The sequence below is a fragment of the Leptonotus elevatus genome, chromosome 4, assembly GCF_054856555.1.
Source record: "Leptonotus elevatus isolate MCC_2025b chromosome 4, RoL_Lele_1.0, whole genome shotgun sequence".
In the NCBI taxonomy this organism is placed as follows: Eukaryota; Metazoa; Chordata; class Actinopteri; order Syngnathiformes; family Syngnathidae; genus Leptonotus; species Leptonotus elevatus.
In genome coordinates, this window is record NC_141242.1 from 24405427 (window position 1) to 24423316 (window position 17890).

Below are 17890 nucleotides of genomic sequence, written 5' to 3' on the forward strand. Positions count from 1 at the left end.
TATGACTGTCACTGGATAGCCGATAGCCATACACGCCCGTGCAAGCCGTTGAAGTCACAGGGCGGCCATCTTGCTCGTCCCATCTCGCAAGCAGACTACTGTAAAAACTAAAAACTATACGGTATGCGTACAGATGAGACGTATACAGTATACACCTCGTAGGCAATATAAGGACTGGGGTGGAGTGGGGGGTTAGTTGTGGCGGAATGGTCACTATTTTTTAACAAGTTTCCTCCTGTAAAAATAATTTAGCATATAATTTATACATTTATTTAAATGAAGTTGTAAAATGTCTGAAGTCCATTTGTTTATGTTTGACAAATTTAAAACATCATAAATCACGCTGTTTCTAATAAGTACTGTTGCAAATGTTCTCCAATCTCGATAGCCGAGAAACGTTTATTGGGAGGAGCAATATGGCGGCCACGCGACTTCAAAAGTCTTGTCCTATCGGCTATCCAGTCATATATTCAGTTCAGTGGTCCGAAGGGAATGAAACCCGTTTTCCGATTTTTTTTCATAAACTATTTGTGCACAGAATCGGAAATAGGAAAACGAGTCATCTGCGTTTACATTTTTAACAGAAAATTGACAAACAACAACATTTCGTTTCGTTTTGTTTTGAAAAAACGAGTGACACGCACCGTCCATTGCGCAACACGGATTCACATCTACAACTTTATGGAGTCGTTGGAGTTTGTTTTGGTAGCTGAAAAATTCCTTCAATGTGACATCGGCTTGTGATGTGAGCTCGCAACATGAACAAAGTGGCATCATTTGTGCTCGTTTGGAGTCACGTCGCTTCTGCCGGTAAGATCGCAAACCAATCCAAATGGTTTAGCATATTATGCTAAAAAGTGCTACTATTAGCTACAGTGAAAATAAGATAATATAACGTTTAGTCCCACAATGGGCACACATCCACATGGACTCTGAAAGGGTTTTCACGCGTGAAATGAACAGACTGACCGTAACATTCGCTCACTAATGCAATCACAAGTTAATATCCCATTTTACATGTTAGCATAATGTCTGTCATATTTAACTTAGCGGTTATTTTGCCGTGACTAGAGGGCCCGTGTACCTTTTGGTCAATTGATATTCGTTTGAAAACAGATATTCAAAATAGAAAAATGACTCATTGTTTCGTTTTCGTTTTAAAATATTAACACCAAAATTGAAATACAGCTCGATTTTCTCGTTTGGTTTTCTCGGATAAGCAAGGAAAAAGGCTATTAACAGTTTGATTGTCAATTTTTATTTCATAAACGTAAATAGGATACAGCATGAGGCACAAATCGGGAAAAAAAACGTTTTTTTATTTTGGTTTTCTCATACTGGCCAGGGGATGGCGATATGGCGTCTAAAAAAAACTTCCATTACTCAGTGCAAGTAGTACTGACTGTAACATATTCTGACTGTTGGGAAGAAAAAAATCAAACTGTTATCTTAAAAAATAGATCAAAATTATGCTGATACTCCATAAACAGTTTCAATTTTACTTTTGAGTGTATCTTTTTTTAGGCATTTTAGGCAAAAATGACAGGACAACTCAAACCATGCCTAGACAAAAACATTTGGTTGTACAATAATAATAAAAAGAAATCTCAACAATCTGTACCCACTGTACAGGTCTCGTCAAAATGTTTTAATATCCTCAAAAAGTTGCTTAATTTCCATAATTCCATTCAAAAAGCCAAACTTTCATATCTACCTAGCAGTTGTTTTGACCAATCACGGCAACAGTACTTGAAAATGTCCTTAGTTTTCGTTGTAGATAAAAAAGATAAAAATAAAAAGCACAAACATCTTTACCAGCTAAAAATGCGCGAAGCGCCTCTTGCTGTTCAACATTCAACAAAGAAACTGTGAGTAACTCAGAATTTTATTCTATTCATCCAGGTTATGTTTATTTTTCCCATGGCCTCAACGCTTCCTGGTTTCGTCACAGTCATATATCCTACCCCCAAACATAATATTGCTTTGTGATTGGCCCAAACCACCAGTGGTTCGCATCAGTGAAAATCAGCGGGCTTAGTACAAGATGGATTCTCTGGAGTTTGTGAACTCACAAATACCGCGAGAATTCATCTTGCACAGCAAGGTTAACGCATAGTGTGTTGTATAACTTTTTTATAGCATAACTGAAAGTGTATTGTGTGGTATATCGTTACTGTGATATAAAACGGCTTCTATCATGATAGATTTTTCCATATCACCCAGCTCTACTTGGTGCTAATCGATTAGTTGTTGAAGATTCGATGAATTTTTGCTCCTCTAAAAGAGTAAGCAATATCTTTAACTCCACACAGCCCTCCATTCTCTGTGGCATGTGTACACGGTGACCAGCAACATCCCACGTCTTCCATCCATGATGGCGGTGGTAGTCGTGGACGGCGTGGTGACAGAACATTACGACAGCCGCACCAAGGTGGCTGTGGCCAAACAGCCTTGGATGGATGCCGTCGTCCGCCAAGAACCTGGCTACTGGGAAAAGCAGACGGCCTTCTGGCAAGGGCAGGAACACTTTGGAAACATTAACATGGGAATACTTCTTGATAGATTTAACCAATCACACGGTAGGTGAAGCTTCCGTCCCTGCCTCCTTAGCCATAGCACTTCCTTTAGACTTTTCAAAATGTTATCAAAGGAAGCTAAGTAATAAAGCTAACAGATGACTAATTAATACCTAAATATTATTTTAAACGAATCAGTGTATGCCCTACTGGAGTGCTGTGTTGAGCGATATCAGTGGCTCAGGCTGGAGGTGGCGAGCAAATTAGGTGCAGGTGGCTGCCTCTGAATTTTGTACACAGAAAAACCCTGGTTCAAAATGAACGGAAGTGCAAACAATAATAATACAGGTTAAACTGAAGCACGACACTATGAAGTTGGCAATAAGTATAGCACGTAAATGTGTAAAATCAGCACTAAGATGCATTAAGTACTGTAAAGGAGAAAGCCGTCATACCACCCAAATTTAGTAAAAAAATATAAATGTATAATGTGGGTAAATGCACACTAATAATGCACTCTAAGCATTAACCTTATAAACACACATAAACTTAGAGAAATTGCATCTTAATATAGGAGGATGGACTTGGATTAAGTTCAAAGAGAAAAACACTGTCAGACTTGCTAAAATTGAGCTAACAACCATACATTTAGGTGAAAACACTACGCATTAATATAAAATGTATAAGCATATACTATGTTTACAAAAATTGCATCTTAATGGACAAATAAGAGGATAGCCATGGAAAAAGTTTACATAGAAAAGTGTTATTGGCCACCATTAGCACGATACCTGGTATCATCTCTATTAATAACGCTTGTCAACAAAGCTAGCCGACAAAGCTCCGAGGTAATGCTGCATACCTTCGCCGCGCCAGGTGTTCATGTGTTCCAGGTGCTGCATGGCTGCGAGTATGACGATGAGAGCCGCACGGTGTCAGGCTACAACCATCACAGCTACGACGCAGACAACACGCTGGTTCTGGACATGAAGCGTCGGCGGTGGATCTGGCTCAAGCCTCAGCTGGAGCTCACTGGCCGCAAGTGGAACGACAATAGAGGCTGGCTGGAGTTTATGGAGAACCGCCTGCTCAATGAATGTCCTAGGCGCCTCAACAAGACGCTGGAATACGGGAAGAGCATCCTGCAGAGGATACGTGAGTTGCTCGAGTCCTTTACCACACAAGATCTGTGCATTCTATCTTCTTTTTTTTTTTACTCTAAATTCTAAACATCTATATTAGTATGCTTCACTTTTTCCACATATTCTTATGTTACAGTATAATTCCAAAATTAAATATACAGTAAATCCTCCTCCATCACAGGTTCTGGGTTCGTGATCCTGCTATGTTACGGATTTTTTTGTATAGCTCATAACTATTTTGTTCTAAATCCTGTTTATTTCACGTGTGATTCCACTGTTGTCAACCACGAGATAGTGGCACACTATTTAGTTTGACCCTGCGTAAATTTGACTAAAGAAGACATTTGAAAATGGGAAGTACACTACAGTATTTTGTCTTACACTAGTTTTTGTTGACGATTATTGAATGTGAAACCTTCTTTTGTCTTGCTATTTGTGCCTATAGAAAATGCCAAGGGTGTATTTCAATAGGATAGGATATTATATCAGGGATTTCATTTCTTGCGGGGCTGCTCTAGACTGTAACCATGAAGGGCTTTTACTGTACGTGTCGTTCACTTTTCGTAGTCTTACCGTGCCAAATTTGTGGGCCGACAACTCTTATCACAATTTGGTCAATTTCATATTTTTCCACAAATCTTTACATAATAAGTACAGCATGGAAATGTATAAAATAAGTAGATACATGAAATACTGTAATGGAGAAAGTCAGTCCACACGAGGGTGTTATTTATTCATTTATTTATGTACTTACTTGCTTACTTACTTACTTACTTGCTTGCTTACTTACTTACTTACAAATTATTGGCTACTTTAAAGTGTTGAAAATGGCTTAGCCTCTTTGATGATACTATGTTAATGGTTGAACAAATGTCTATTTAAAAGTAATGATTTTGGAGATACAAGGATTCTGCTGAAGGCATTGCAGGATTTTGCGCTAATCATTTTTCCACACAGACCATGTTACTGCAGACTCGAGTAGCAATAAGCATGAGCCGGGAGTGCATAAAAGAAATACATTGTTCAGTTCAGAGGTCTGATTATTATTAGTAGTAGTATTTATTATTATTATTATTGATTATTATTTTATTATTATTATTATTATTGTTGACTAATTGAAATTGTTGACAATGGCTTGCTCCCTAATGATGCAATGTTAATGGTTGAAAAACATGCCATTCACCCTGAAAAGTGTCTAGTTTAGTGGTACTGTACAGAGTTTCTGCCAGACACCAGCAATCTTCAAAATTACACAATTGTTCTTATTCCACAGTGTACTGTAGAATGTGTGATGGTGACCCTAAGTGGACAAAAATAGCACCTGCTCCTCCAGTTTTTCTTAGGCATGCTGCACACTGCTAGATTCTTCCGAATCCAACGAGAACCTGACCATCGCAAAAAAATTATAGTTTGCCACTCATATTGGGACAATTTAGCATAAGCACTCCTTGCGATGTGAACTGTGTGAGCCTGTATCTTGTTCTGAGGCTTCTCCTACAATATGTTGTAACGTGTCACTTTAATTAATCCAAAAAAAGAGTGTCAGTCAAGGAAGATGTAGGTTGCTACAAGGGTTAGAATAAAGACAACAAAATGAGGATATATTGAAAGCCCGGGCTCACTCCCATTCATTTGAATTTAACCGGCACTGTACATACATCGCTCGCATATATTTTTACCACAAACTTCACTATTTCATCCACAGGTACATATGAATTTCTAGTAAATATGGTTAAGTATTGATGTAGAACACAATATGTGCACTGTATATTACGGCAATTTTTTTTTAGGAAAAGCTTGAATTGTGATGGGGGATAAGAGTGCTTTAAAAAAAAAAAACACAGGTTTGACAATCACGAATTGATGTCTGAAATTAAGATTTTGATCCCAAAACGATAAATCATTCAGCCCTACTCAACATAATGTGTTTCTATCGCTTGGCAGCGTGTGGTGGGTGGGTGGCTGTCTTGCTTGCTTATTACTCAGAAATAGATTTTTTGACTGCGTGAAACCTTCTGTGCATTTTAATTGGCTATAATTTGCATCACTGCCATATTGTGCAACTGGGATTAAAATTTTGAATTGTTGCAAAACCGGTGGCCAGTACACAGCTGCCCGTAAAATCACTGTTTGAGTGGAGTTTCACTGCATCGCTCAGTGTGTGGCGGCCCTTCTTTTGCAGCTTCATTCCCATACAAAATTAATGACTTGATTGTGTTGCACATCCTCAGAGCGGCCCCTGGTGTCTCTGCTGCAGAAACGGCCGTCAGCACCAGTCACGTGCCACGCCACAAGATTCTACCCCGACAAAGTGGACATGTTCTGGACGCTCGACAGCGAGCAGCTTCACGAGCACGTTTGGCACGGCCAGCTGCTCCGCAATCACGATGGAACCTTCCAGCTCAGCGTCCGCCTAGATGTGGAGGCCATACCGCCCGCCGACTGGTACCGCTACGCCTGTGTCTTCCAGCTCAGTGGACTTCCCGATAATATCATCACCACGCTGGATGCCGCCGAGATCCAAACAAACTACGGTAAGAGAAAATGAGCAAACACAGACGTTTGCGAGCCCGAAGCCACTTTGACGTCAGTCCGGGGCAGAGGGTGTTTGCTTGATAGCACTACCAGCATTCAAAAACACCTAGATCTCCCAGAGCCGTCATTTTGACGGCTTGCGCTCTCGCACTCACGTAATCGCCGAATATGGTTATTACTCACTGTTTTGTGTAGCTAATAGAGCCCCCTCTCGGGTGTAGGTCCTCTGGTGGAGCTTTATTGAGTTCGATTATCAGGATTTTACGGCCAAAAACGTCATGACTCCATCACATCTAGTAGGGCTGGGTTTAAAAAAAATTAATTATCAATATCAAATCGATGTTTCTTTTCGAGCCTGATATTGAATTATAAAACTATGACTCAATAAAAAAAAGAAATTTCTCTCTTTTCCCAGAAATGTATAAGAAAATAGAATTTTAAAGGGAAAGTCATTAGTAAACTAAATCTTACTTACTTCCGCCGTAAAATGTTACTTGGAATTTAATGTTTGTGGAGTTTTTATCATGTTTTTGATATATAAGAAGTATTAATTTTCCATAATTAATCAATATCGGATTGAAGTGAATCGAATTGAATCAGTAAAAAAACAAAATTGAATCAAACTCAAACTCTTGTGAAGTGAAATCAAATCGATTGAGGAAATTAGAACTGATACCCAGCCCTATCATCTAGCAGCCTATATTTTACTATAAGCTTTTACTATACCTTGAACTGTGTCGCCACTTCCGGCTACTTTTATCGGGGGGTGGGCTGGTCTTGTTCCGACTTCCTGTCTAAAACTGCCGAGCAATCCAGCGACCACTCATTGTGATTCGTCAGACTCTCTGTCAGCTTCGTCTAAGAATGTAGTTGTAAAGTCTCCTATGTAGTATAGTTATTTTTTTATTTCGTCATTGGTGATCTAGTAAAGCCAAAGCTTCCGTGCTGAATGGTAGTAGCTACCTAAGCCCAGCGGCGCCAACTACGGAAGCCTAGTGGCGCAACACCGTGGGTCCCAGCGACGTGAGAAAGATTGAAGTGAATAGAGCCGTCAAATGGTTGCGGAGGTTAAGTAGCAATGACTCCTAAATATTTTTAGATTTTTAATACAATAAAATGGCAGCGCAGTAATGATATACATACAGAGAGAGGAAAAGTCAAAAGACCAGGAACATTGTTGATCTATGTAAACAGAGTAACAACAAATCCAATTTTGAGAAGCGTCAAAATGACGGCTATGGGAGATCTAGTGTTAAAGTGTAAGAGACACTTTAGGATGAATATGTTTTCTTGAACAATATATTACTGTATACATGACAAAATGAATGGCTCATCGAATCAAAACATATTCATTTAGTATTTCATGATTTTTACCAGCGCAAAATTATTGGCAGCAATGCATGTCATCTCTTTCCTGCCCATTCCTACTCTACTGAAGGGCATTTATGGTTGCATGAGAATGTAAGATTGTATCAGCATTGAAATGGTGAAACTCTTGCTAATTATAATTACAGGGTTTTTCCTATGTACAAAATTCGGAGGCGGCCACCTCCACCTAATTTGCTCGCCACCTCCATCCTGAGCGACTGATATTGCTCAACACAGCGCTCCAGCTGTGTTGATTGAGCTCGGCAGCAACGTATTTTAACTGCAGTTGCAGCGTTACGGCTGCAGGAGGGCCTGTTACCTGATGCCTGTTATCGATAGTCGCCCACCATAGTCAGGATGGTACCATATACCTCTGCCTCAATTTGAGCCAGGAAAAACCCTGGACTACTTTTTAAAATCCTGTATGGACTGATACTGGTCTGCTGTTAGGCATCTGTTAGGCCCTAGTTTCCGGCCAAAGTACCATTGTTGAGGGCAATTATTTACTTACTAAGGGTGTGAACATTTGCGAGTGTTCGCGAAGTTAGCGAATGCTGATTTCTCGTCAGAAGTCACTCAAAGTCGCAAACGTTTGCCAGACGGTCGCTAGACGTTCTCAAGATGTTTGCCAACAGTTTTAATTGTTTTTAATTTTTAACATGTTCAAAACTTTCCATGGCGAATGTCTAGTGAACATCTGATGAACGATTGGTAAACGTTTGCGACCTTGAATGACAACTGACTAATCCTGAAGAGAAATCAACATTCGCTACCATCGCAAACATTGACTAACTTTTGGCTCCTCAGTGCGATACGGGCTTTACTTACATATCTGTGTACTTTGTTTCAGTGGAGCCTGTGAATCACACCGCCATCATCGTGGCCGCTGTCGTGGTCACCGCCGTCATAGTCCTATCGGTGGGCATCGGCATTTGGCTTTACACAAAGAAACAACGGCAGCAACAAACTGACGCCTCCCGCAGAGTGCATTCGGATGCCGAGGAAGTCGCCCTCTCTGGTGAGCGGGAGCATTCATCAATCATCAGTCAGATGAGCTGTCAATCCATAACAGCTGGATGTTTTTGTTGCAGGTGGTAACGAGGACGTCCAGCAGAGGTAGACTTTGAAGAGATGTTGTTGCCACAGACCAGGTTTGTTGACGCCACAGTTTCCTAAAAAAATCAGTTTTAGACATTTCTAAATAATGTATCTTGTTAATCTATAGTTGAATCCCAAAGTTTACATTATGTCATTTGAAAATACACACGCATGCTTTTACATAAACTGCCACTTACTACTTAAATGACATTTTGAAATTGGCTGCCATTTCAGGATTTAAAAACATCATATTGATGAGCTTTTGAAGGCTGAAAGATGCCAAGTTTCAGGACCAAAGTAAGATTACTTCATTTAAAATGAAGACTACGCTTGTGTGGAAATTGATACTTTTTATAGAAATATTTGAAGAGACTGAAAATTGCAAAAATATCAGTCAACTTTGGTGTAACCTTCAGGGTTTTTTTTTCAAGCACTGTCACAACTTGAATGTATTTTGATCTCTGCCTTTACGAGGCACAGGGAGAAGTGAAAACTGTCTGAAAAGTTCCCATTTGAGTTTCTAAGGTGTGTAGTTTTGTTTGTCAAGAGTTCCAGATGGATTTCTAGATCATAAGTTGTTTTACCAAAGCTATACATGCAACTGAAAACACTGATTTATTGAGATGCAATGATATGAAAATGTGACAGAAAGTACATTCTCTTCATGGTTTAAGACATTGGTACGGTATTATTGTGGTTACAGTACTGTAAAAAAATAATAATAATTGGCGGCGGATGCAAACTGCAAGACAAAATAAATCTTATACAGTGTCCCCTTACTTTTCGTGGGTGATACTTCCCACACCCGCAAAGCCATAGGTGAATAGTCACATATTAGAGGTAAAAAAAAAAAAATCAAATAAGGTTAAAAATATTTCTGTCTCATTAAAAAATAATAATAATTGTATAGATAAATATTTGCACATTTTTAAAGGAAATTAATCATTCTTAAGGTACTTCCGGTTTGCAAGCAAAACACGTCCGCCTTCACGGAGCAGGATGGAAATGCCTTCCATGTTGAATTATCAAACAGGAATGCTGTATGTTTATTTTTTCATACTTTATGCATGACTCTGAGTGTGAATATTAATGCTTATTTATTTCACCGAAATCTTCTTCTTTTCCTTTCGGCTTTTCCCTTCAGGGGTCTCCACAGCGAATCAGTTGCCTCCATCTAACCCTGTCCTCTGCATCCTCTGCTCTCACATGAACTACCTTCATGTCCTCTTTAACTACATCCATAAACCTCCTCTTTGGTCTTCCTCTAGACCTCCTGCCTGGCATTTGGAAACTCTGCATCCTTCTGCCAATATACTCCTCTGGACATGTCCAAACCATCTCAGTCTGGCCTCTCTGACTTTATCTTCAAAGCCTCTATGTGTTGTCCCTCTGATGTACTCATTCCTGATTCTATCCATCCTGGTCACTCCCAAAGAGAACCTCAGTATCTTCATCTCTGCCACCTCCAGCTCTGCCTCCTGTCTTTTCCTCAGTGGCAATGTCTCCAGACCAAACAACATTGCTCGTGTCACCACAGTTTTGTAAACCTTTCATTTAATTTGAGCTGAAACTCTTTTTCTTTTTTTCACCGAAATGTTGTTCTAAATAATTTGATGCACTTTCATTTGCAATGGCGCTACAGTGTAGCAATTGACTTGACCCAAATAAAAATCTGCGATACGTGAACCGCGAAGTAGTGAGGGACCACTGTATATGAATCATATATATGACGACCAACTGGTCTTTCCAAGTGTAAATAGCATTTCAGAAACATCGTGTGTCAAGCAGCAAGCAAGCATAAAAAAATAAAAAATAAATAAAAAAAGCAAAAAACTTCAGTGTCTTCTTAAAACTGAAACTGCAACTGGTTTCCAGTGTAACAAGTGATAGACTAATCAATGTTCACTTGTCTTTCCTTAACATATTCATGTTTCAACAAGAATAAAAGCAATCCTTTTAATTTGAGTGCCTTTCAAATTATAACAGAAATTGACAGCTTTGGGGACCACGTTTAAAGGGATGAGGTGTATGCATGTGGCCCCTCGAATGAAATCCTTTTTGCGATATTCTCATTTAGTGATGTTCTGACATTTTTGTAATGTTATGCATGTCCACGTCCTGACTCCTTAAAGGTTGAGAATTGCTGCTTGTCACCGTGCGGGACACTGGATCGCAACTGGACTGCGAGGAAGAGGAACGCCCTCACTTGGAACCTTCAAAATAAGACTCATGGTGAAGATGATGATGATAATGATGAAGGCGATGATGTTAATGACGGCAATGAAGATGATGACAAGAATCACGACGATGATGATAGTGACAAGGACAACAATTGTGGTGATGACAAAAATCAATCAATAATCAGAATAATTGATTATTACTCAATCACAACGCAGATAAATAAATGGACTGGTTGCCCGTTAATGAAACAAACACAGTATTAGTAATGTTCAGCGTGGTAAAGCTCATTTGTTTTCTGACCCTGAACCTTGTTTCTGCGAGGCAATCGTGCTAACCACACAGTGCATCGCACTACACAAGGCGACTAAAACTTTGTCATTTGTTGTTGTTGTTGAAAAGCTAAGCATATATGGAAGCATTTTGTAGCCACACCAGGAAAAAAAATACATCGATAAGGCGTTTTAATGTAACAAAGTTCACATACATTTCTGTTTAATTTCAGATTATGTGCAATTTATCACATTAAAATGTGAAACTTATTGCACTAAAACGTGAAATATGTTAATATGGGAATTGTATCACTTTTTTACGTCAAACTTAAACTTTATCATGTTGAAACATGAAGTTGCTCATGTTAAAACTAAGAATTTAGCACGTTGAAACAACATTTTTCATGTTATAATTTAATAAATAACTTTTTATTTTTCTGGCAAGATACTTCTGTAAGTGCGTGAGTTGCTAACTGGATATATTGTTTTTAAAATAGTCATTCATAGTATTATCTTGTTGGCATTAAACATGCAGGCATCCTCATGCTGCACCCTGTGGCCTTGCAGAGTAGTGCAACTGATTAATTTGTCGATGAGTAGGCTGTTTGAGTCACATGAATAAACATATTTAATTATAAAAAGAGAGTTAATTGAAGTTGAAATGTCTTTATTTACATTAACATCATCAGCATCATTAATCATAAATCTTATAAATAAAAGGAATGCTACTGCAAATCAGCCCATGGACTTTGAATTGAAGTGCAGTGCATAATACTACTACTAAAATTGCTTAAATTAACACATTTAAAACCAAGCTCAAAGGCTCGTGTATTAGCTACAGTAAATTAATTGTCAAATGTGAAAATGAACATGTTCCCAATTATTATAGTTATCTAAACATAAAATGTACTTTCAGTTAATTTTCAAAATAATTTTTTATTAAAAAAAAAAGTTATTTCAATTTTAGCTTTAGTTATTTTGCTAGTTTCTGTTAACTAAAACAACCGTGTCTAGCGCTGACAAAGTGGAGGAGTTAAACAGGAAAAAAGGTTTGGGTGGCACTTTGGGCTTGGACGAGATGTCGCGTCGCACGACCCAGTGACGTCAGCACATGAACTCAGATCAAACAGATACCCTGGACTGATCTCCAGTCAGTTACACATTTGTAGTGATTGTGGGTAAGCACATTAGTAACTGAAAAAGCTGTATGAAAGTCAACAATGATACTATTTTGTATGAATGATGAAACACATCCATTTCTATTTATTACTTAGCTTTTATATGCATCCATGTGGCTTTTAACCCAACCAAAATATAACGACTGCATTAGTGCATTAGCTTTGGTTTTTTTATTGACTTTTGTGGCAAGACTTAGAGTCTTACATGGTGTTGTGAATTGTGTGTGGGTGTGTGTGTGTGTGCGCGTGTGCGTAGGAGCAAAGGGCTGTTAAGGGTCGATGAGTAACTGGCTTTTGTGGCAAAGGGACATTAGTAAATTGGGGAGGCATTAGAGAAGAGATACAATTTAACTGGGATTTAAAAGAATAATGGCTTTGTGGTCTGCTTCCATTAACATGGTTGAATGATGACAGGTAATTTATAATGATGGTGTGGAAAGCTGCCTGAGTATTTATGTAATAGGTTGACTAAAGTTACTGAATGCCATGATGCAGCATTGTATATAAGCGAGTAACAGCTTGGATAAAATGCCCAATGGTAATGACTTCAATCATAATCCGTTTATCAGGATTGGTTTACGCTTCCCTCTGCATTTTGGTCAAATTACCCAGAAAACAATCAATATGAATTAGGCACAAACTGCAAGCTATCAGATTTGAACGTCAACATCAACAAGGAATTAAACATATTCCACCAACGTTTAGTTGTTTAGAAATAGTGACTTCAATCAATCATAAAAGAAAAACAGCTGAACAGTCTAAGCTGAAACAGAGTGTAGGAGTATGACAGTAAACCCTACCTGATAGTCTAAGCCAGTTGCCAGGCGGAAGTGACAGACGGTGGGAGAGGGTGTGGGAATTACTCTACACCTGCATGGACACGCACACACAAGGGTTTTCAACTGAGTTCTAAGAGAGGGCATACACCTCGAACACAACACTCTCACAACTTAACGGTTAAATATACCGGATTCCACAAAGGGCCCGTTTGAACGGCACAGCTTTGGAGAATGTGAGCATTTTCTCATTTGTCATTTCAAAATTCTCCTACTCTTCTATGAAGCCCTCATAACTAGGCCCCCGCCTACCTTAAAGACTTGCTCCACCCCTACACACCTTCACGTTCCTCTGACAATAACCTTCTGACTGTCCCTCGGACCGAATCTGGGGGGACAGAGCATTCTCTGTTGCTGTCCCCACCCTTAGGAATTCATTCCCGAAAGACATCCGTGTTACAATTGACCTCTCTTTTTTCAAAAATAAATTAAAATCGCACCTGTTCCGCACTGCCTTGAACGTAAAATAATGAATCGATAGAGGATAAGCGGTTCAGAAGATGGATGGATGGAAACGGAGGCAACACCGCTTAAACTGCAACCTCTCCTATACACATCACTTAATATTCTTCACTTAACAATGGACTTTTTGAGTGTACTTTTCTGTCTCGTTTTGTTAAATTTTTGTATGTTTGACTGTTTATTGTCTACTTATTCTAAATTGTAAAGAATTCTTTGGAAAAGCGCTCCATAAATTCAATGTATTATAATTTATAATAATAATTATTATTAGTAGTATTAGTATTATTATTATTATGGGACTGCTGTGCAGCAAAGCAGCCCATCTTACTCCCCTGCATTAATATCTTTGTTTATTCTCCTTTATTTCAGTTTTTCTTGCAGGAATTCAGCCCACACTTAAACATGTATGATTTTATTATTTATTTTTATTTTTTTATATCTCATTTGGTTGACACACTTCCCATCTTGAGATTGCTGTAAAAAAAAAATAATAATCCAAAAAATTTACATTTGTGCCCTCTGTGCATGTTTAAAGAAAGTGAGCAAAAAAGAGGAAATACAGCTTTCACATTGATGTGTATTGCTTCAGCTAGAGTGCAGGTCATCAGTGGGAAGTGGCGTAAAAAAAATTCAAAAAATCTCAGATTAATTCATTACCGTAGCAATAATATTTCCTCAAATCTCATCATATATGGAGATTTTGTAGTCACAAGAGTCTTCTTTTAGAAAAAAACACTTTTGTGTCGCAACAATGTTATTTAGTGTACCTATAATTTGACTTGTAGTAAGGACAAGTCACACAACACCTCCATTAACCTCAATGTTAATGTCATCGCTTTTTGTGAAATTTTGTTTTAAACAGTTTTTTTAAACCTGCTTGCTTTATGACACGAAAATATGTTTTTACTGTGCGAAGAGGAAAAGTGAAATGTGGATCTTGCCCACTGTCCACTCTTTTGCAATCAATCTTCTACATGCACGAAGGTGTAACTTTCAATGTAGAATACTGATTTTTTAATCAAAACTTAATATTTACATCAGAACATCCCATCATCCAGAATACATAATGACAACATTACTAAGCAATTTGACTGTGTTGTCCGTATACAATGACTTGTCGTACTGCTATGTGACACAAATCTTTACTTTTGATAGATGTACTAAGGATTTTGAGAGAGAAAATGGCTTTAGCAGGGGAACCATGATGTTTTGCTATTTGTACAAATTGTTTTGAGAAATACACTTTTTGTAAATGTCAAGTCTGGTCACAGAAATGTTCCAAAAGACCTGGGGAAAACTGTACTGTATGATTTTTCATACAGGGCCACAATAAGCCTGATAATACCTCAGGAGAAAAGCTTTCAGCATACAACAACTGACTACGATGTTCCTTCTTTATCTAATACATGGCTGGGTTGGTGTATTGTTTTGTTAGTGCATCTTGTGTGTACAGTGTGAGTGTTGTGCGTATCTTGATGGCGCAAAAGACATAAAGCAGCCATTACGGCCTAAATTGATACATTTGTCCCTCTGGCTATGTAACTTCCAGGATAAGGAATGAAATAATCAAATTCAATGGGTTTAAAGATATTTGGTTGAAAGTATAGAGAAAGCTAATCAGGACTCTAGTTTTATCTTACTATCTACTATGCGATCAGGTTTTATGAATACAAGCGAAAGGTAACATTATTTGGCACCATATCTGGGAGCAATATGCCCCACCATTTTGGAAGATGTCAGATGACACTATGGTGCCTGTTTTTCCCCTTTGTCTTCAATGTTATCAAAAATCGTCCTGACACAAGATGCAAGGGATAGATATATGAAACTTATAAATACAAAGAGACACATTTTAATGGTAAACAGACACTTTCTTTAAATTTTTTACAGATTTTAGATCAATTTGGTTAGCAAGAAGTTAGAAGTTAGATTGGTGACAGGTACACATGAATATATAGGCTATTTGTCAACCGTTGTATGTCTGTGGGTAGTAAAGTCTGACAGCAGTAGGTAGAAAGGCTCTCAGTGCTACTGTTGGGTGGCGGGCTGTGAGGAGGACCCAAATGCACAACGGCAACGGCAGATATGATGAGTTATTTATTTGTGACAACATAGCAAGTTTATTGCCTGGAGGGGATACATTCAGATCGGGGGGCCGGGCTGGGGCTCAAGGTGGCGGCAATCAGGTGTGAGCCAGATGTATAGCAAACAAAAGCAGGCAGCATGTTAGAGTTGGTGAAGACAGACAGACAGGTAGACCTAATATCACTCAAAAGTTGCTAAGAATTTTTCGACATGACTCATTCAACATTGAGTGTAGAAGTTCTGGCAGCAGGGTGGCATCCAAGGCCAGATTTAAAAGGACATCTGTTGATTAACTAAAGAGCAGGAGCGTAGCCCGAAATTATTCAGTGGGGTGGCCAGGTTGACACAACACATCTGTAATGGGTTTCCATCCACCCATTTTTATTCAAATTTTCAAGAAATGTGAAAATAAAACTGAACGGAAATGAGCTAGAAATTCAAAAAAGGGCCCAAAATTCACAAAAAGATTTATACGTTTGGACGGCGTGGATTTTGAAGCGTATCGAAAAAAGGAAAATGCGAATTTTGGCTATTGAAACAGGTTTTGCGAATAAACGCTGACAAGACCAAATGCACGTCGCATGTTTTATTACGTCACACGTACGTTTCTAATCACAAAGCAATGGCGGACGATAAAGTAAATGTAGAACATATTATGATATATGTCATTTATGGAGTGAGACATTTGTGTGACATCAATTTTTTTTAAATTAATGAACACACTTTTTATACATAATTAGACATACTGTAATTAGAATTGTTTGTATAAAAAATAATAACGATACTATAAACATTAAAACAAATCCAAATTTTGATATAACACTTTTTTGAGGAGTGAAAGTTACTTTGCCCGATAAAGAGTAAATTTTCTTGTGAAGTAATTAAATTACTAACCCAGTTACTTTTTTGAGCAAGTAATGAGTAACTATAACTAATTACTTTTAAAAAGTAACGTTCTCAACACTGCTCTCCTCTAATTTTGCCTGCAATGTGAGCAGAGACCATTAGTCACAGGAAAAAAAAATAAGAACTGAGTTAATGTAGGTAACTTTTTTCTTCTTTTTTTAAATTACATAATTTAAATTACTCCTCCGTGAGTCATCACCTTATCGTGGTGGAGGGGTTTGCGTGTCCCAATGAACCTGGGAGCTATGTTGTCCGGGGCTTCATGCCCCTGGTAGGGCCACCCATGGCAAACAGGTCCTAGGTGAGGGACCAGACAAAGCATGGCTCGAAGGACCCCAATGATGCATACAAACTTTGGATTTTCGTTTCCCTTGCCCGGACGCGGGTCACCGGGGCCCCCCTCTGGAGCTAGGCCTGGAGGTGGGGCTCGAAGACGAGCGTCTGGTGGCCGGGCCTACACCCATGGGGCCCGGCCGGGCACAGCCCGAAAAGGCAACGTGGGTCCCCCCTCCCATGGGCTCACCACCGGTGGAAGGGGCCAAAGGGGTCGGGTGCGCAGTGAGCTGGGTGGCAGCCAAAGGCGGGGGCCTTGGCGGTCCGACCCTCGGCTACTGAAGCTAGTTCTGGGGACATGGAATGTCACCTCTCTGACAGGGAAGGAGCCCGAGCTGATGTGCGAGGCTGAGAAGTTCCGACTAGATATAGTCGGACTCACCTCCACACACGGCTTGGGTTCTGGTACCAATCCTCTCGAGAGGGGCTGGACCCTCTTCCACTCTGGAGTTGCCCACGGTGAGAGGCGCGGAGCAGGTGTGGGCATACTCATTGCCCCCCGGCTGGGCGCCTGTGCGTTGGGGTTTACCCCGGTGAACGAGAGGGTAGCCTCCCTCCGCCTACGGGTGGGGGGACGGGTCCTGACTGTTGTTTGTGCTTATGCACCGAACAACAGCTCAGAGTACCCACCCTTTCTGGAGTCCTTGGAGGGTGTGCTGGAGAGCGCTCCCCCCGGGGACTCCCTCGTTCTGCTGGGGGACTTCAACGCTCACGTGGGTAATGACAGTGAGACCTGGAGGGGCGTGATTGGGAGGAACGGCCCCCCCGATCGAAACCCGAGCGGTGTTTTGTTGTTGGACTTCTGTGCTCGTCACGGACTGACCATAACGAACACCATGTTCAAGCACAAGGGTGTCCACATGTGCACTTGGCACCAGGACACCCTAGGCCGCAGTTCGATGATCGACTTTGTAGTCGTGTCATCGGATTTGCGGCCGTATGTGTTGGACACTCGGGTTAAGAGAGGGGCGGAGCTGTCAA

The 17890-nt window shown here is 39.7% G+C and overlaps 1 protein-coding gene across 3 annotated transcripts; it reads left to right on the forward strand.

Moving 5' to 3' along the window:
• Nucleotides 1–477: 477 nt before the first annotated feature.
• On the forward strand, nucleotides 478–11754 carry LOC147176331 (class I histocompatibility antigen, F10 alpha chain-like). 3 transcript variants are annotated; one of them, XM_086073151.1, is made up of 7 exons: nucleotides 478–810; nucleotides 2313–2579; nucleotides 3393–3671; nucleotides 5890–6192; nucleotides 8412–8579; nucleotides 8653–8712; nucleotides 10792–11754. In XM_086073151.1, exons 1-6 carry the CDS (start codon nucleotides 759–761, stop codon nucleotides 8679–8681), a joined length of 1098 nt encoding a protein of 365 aa, XP_085929277.1. In that variant the 5' UTR covers nucleotides 478–758; the 3' UTR covers nucleotides 8682–8712; nucleotides 10792–11754. The 3 variants fall into 3 exon arrangements, with proteins under 3 accessions (XP_085929277.1, XP_085929278.1, XP_085929279.1); XM_086073152.1 differs by lacking the exon at nucleotides 10792–11754 and adding an exon at nucleotides 9804–10758; XM_086073153.1 differs by lacking the exon at nucleotides 10792–11754 and adding an exon at nucleotides 9928–10756.
• Nucleotides 11755–17890: the final 6136 nt, after the last annotated feature.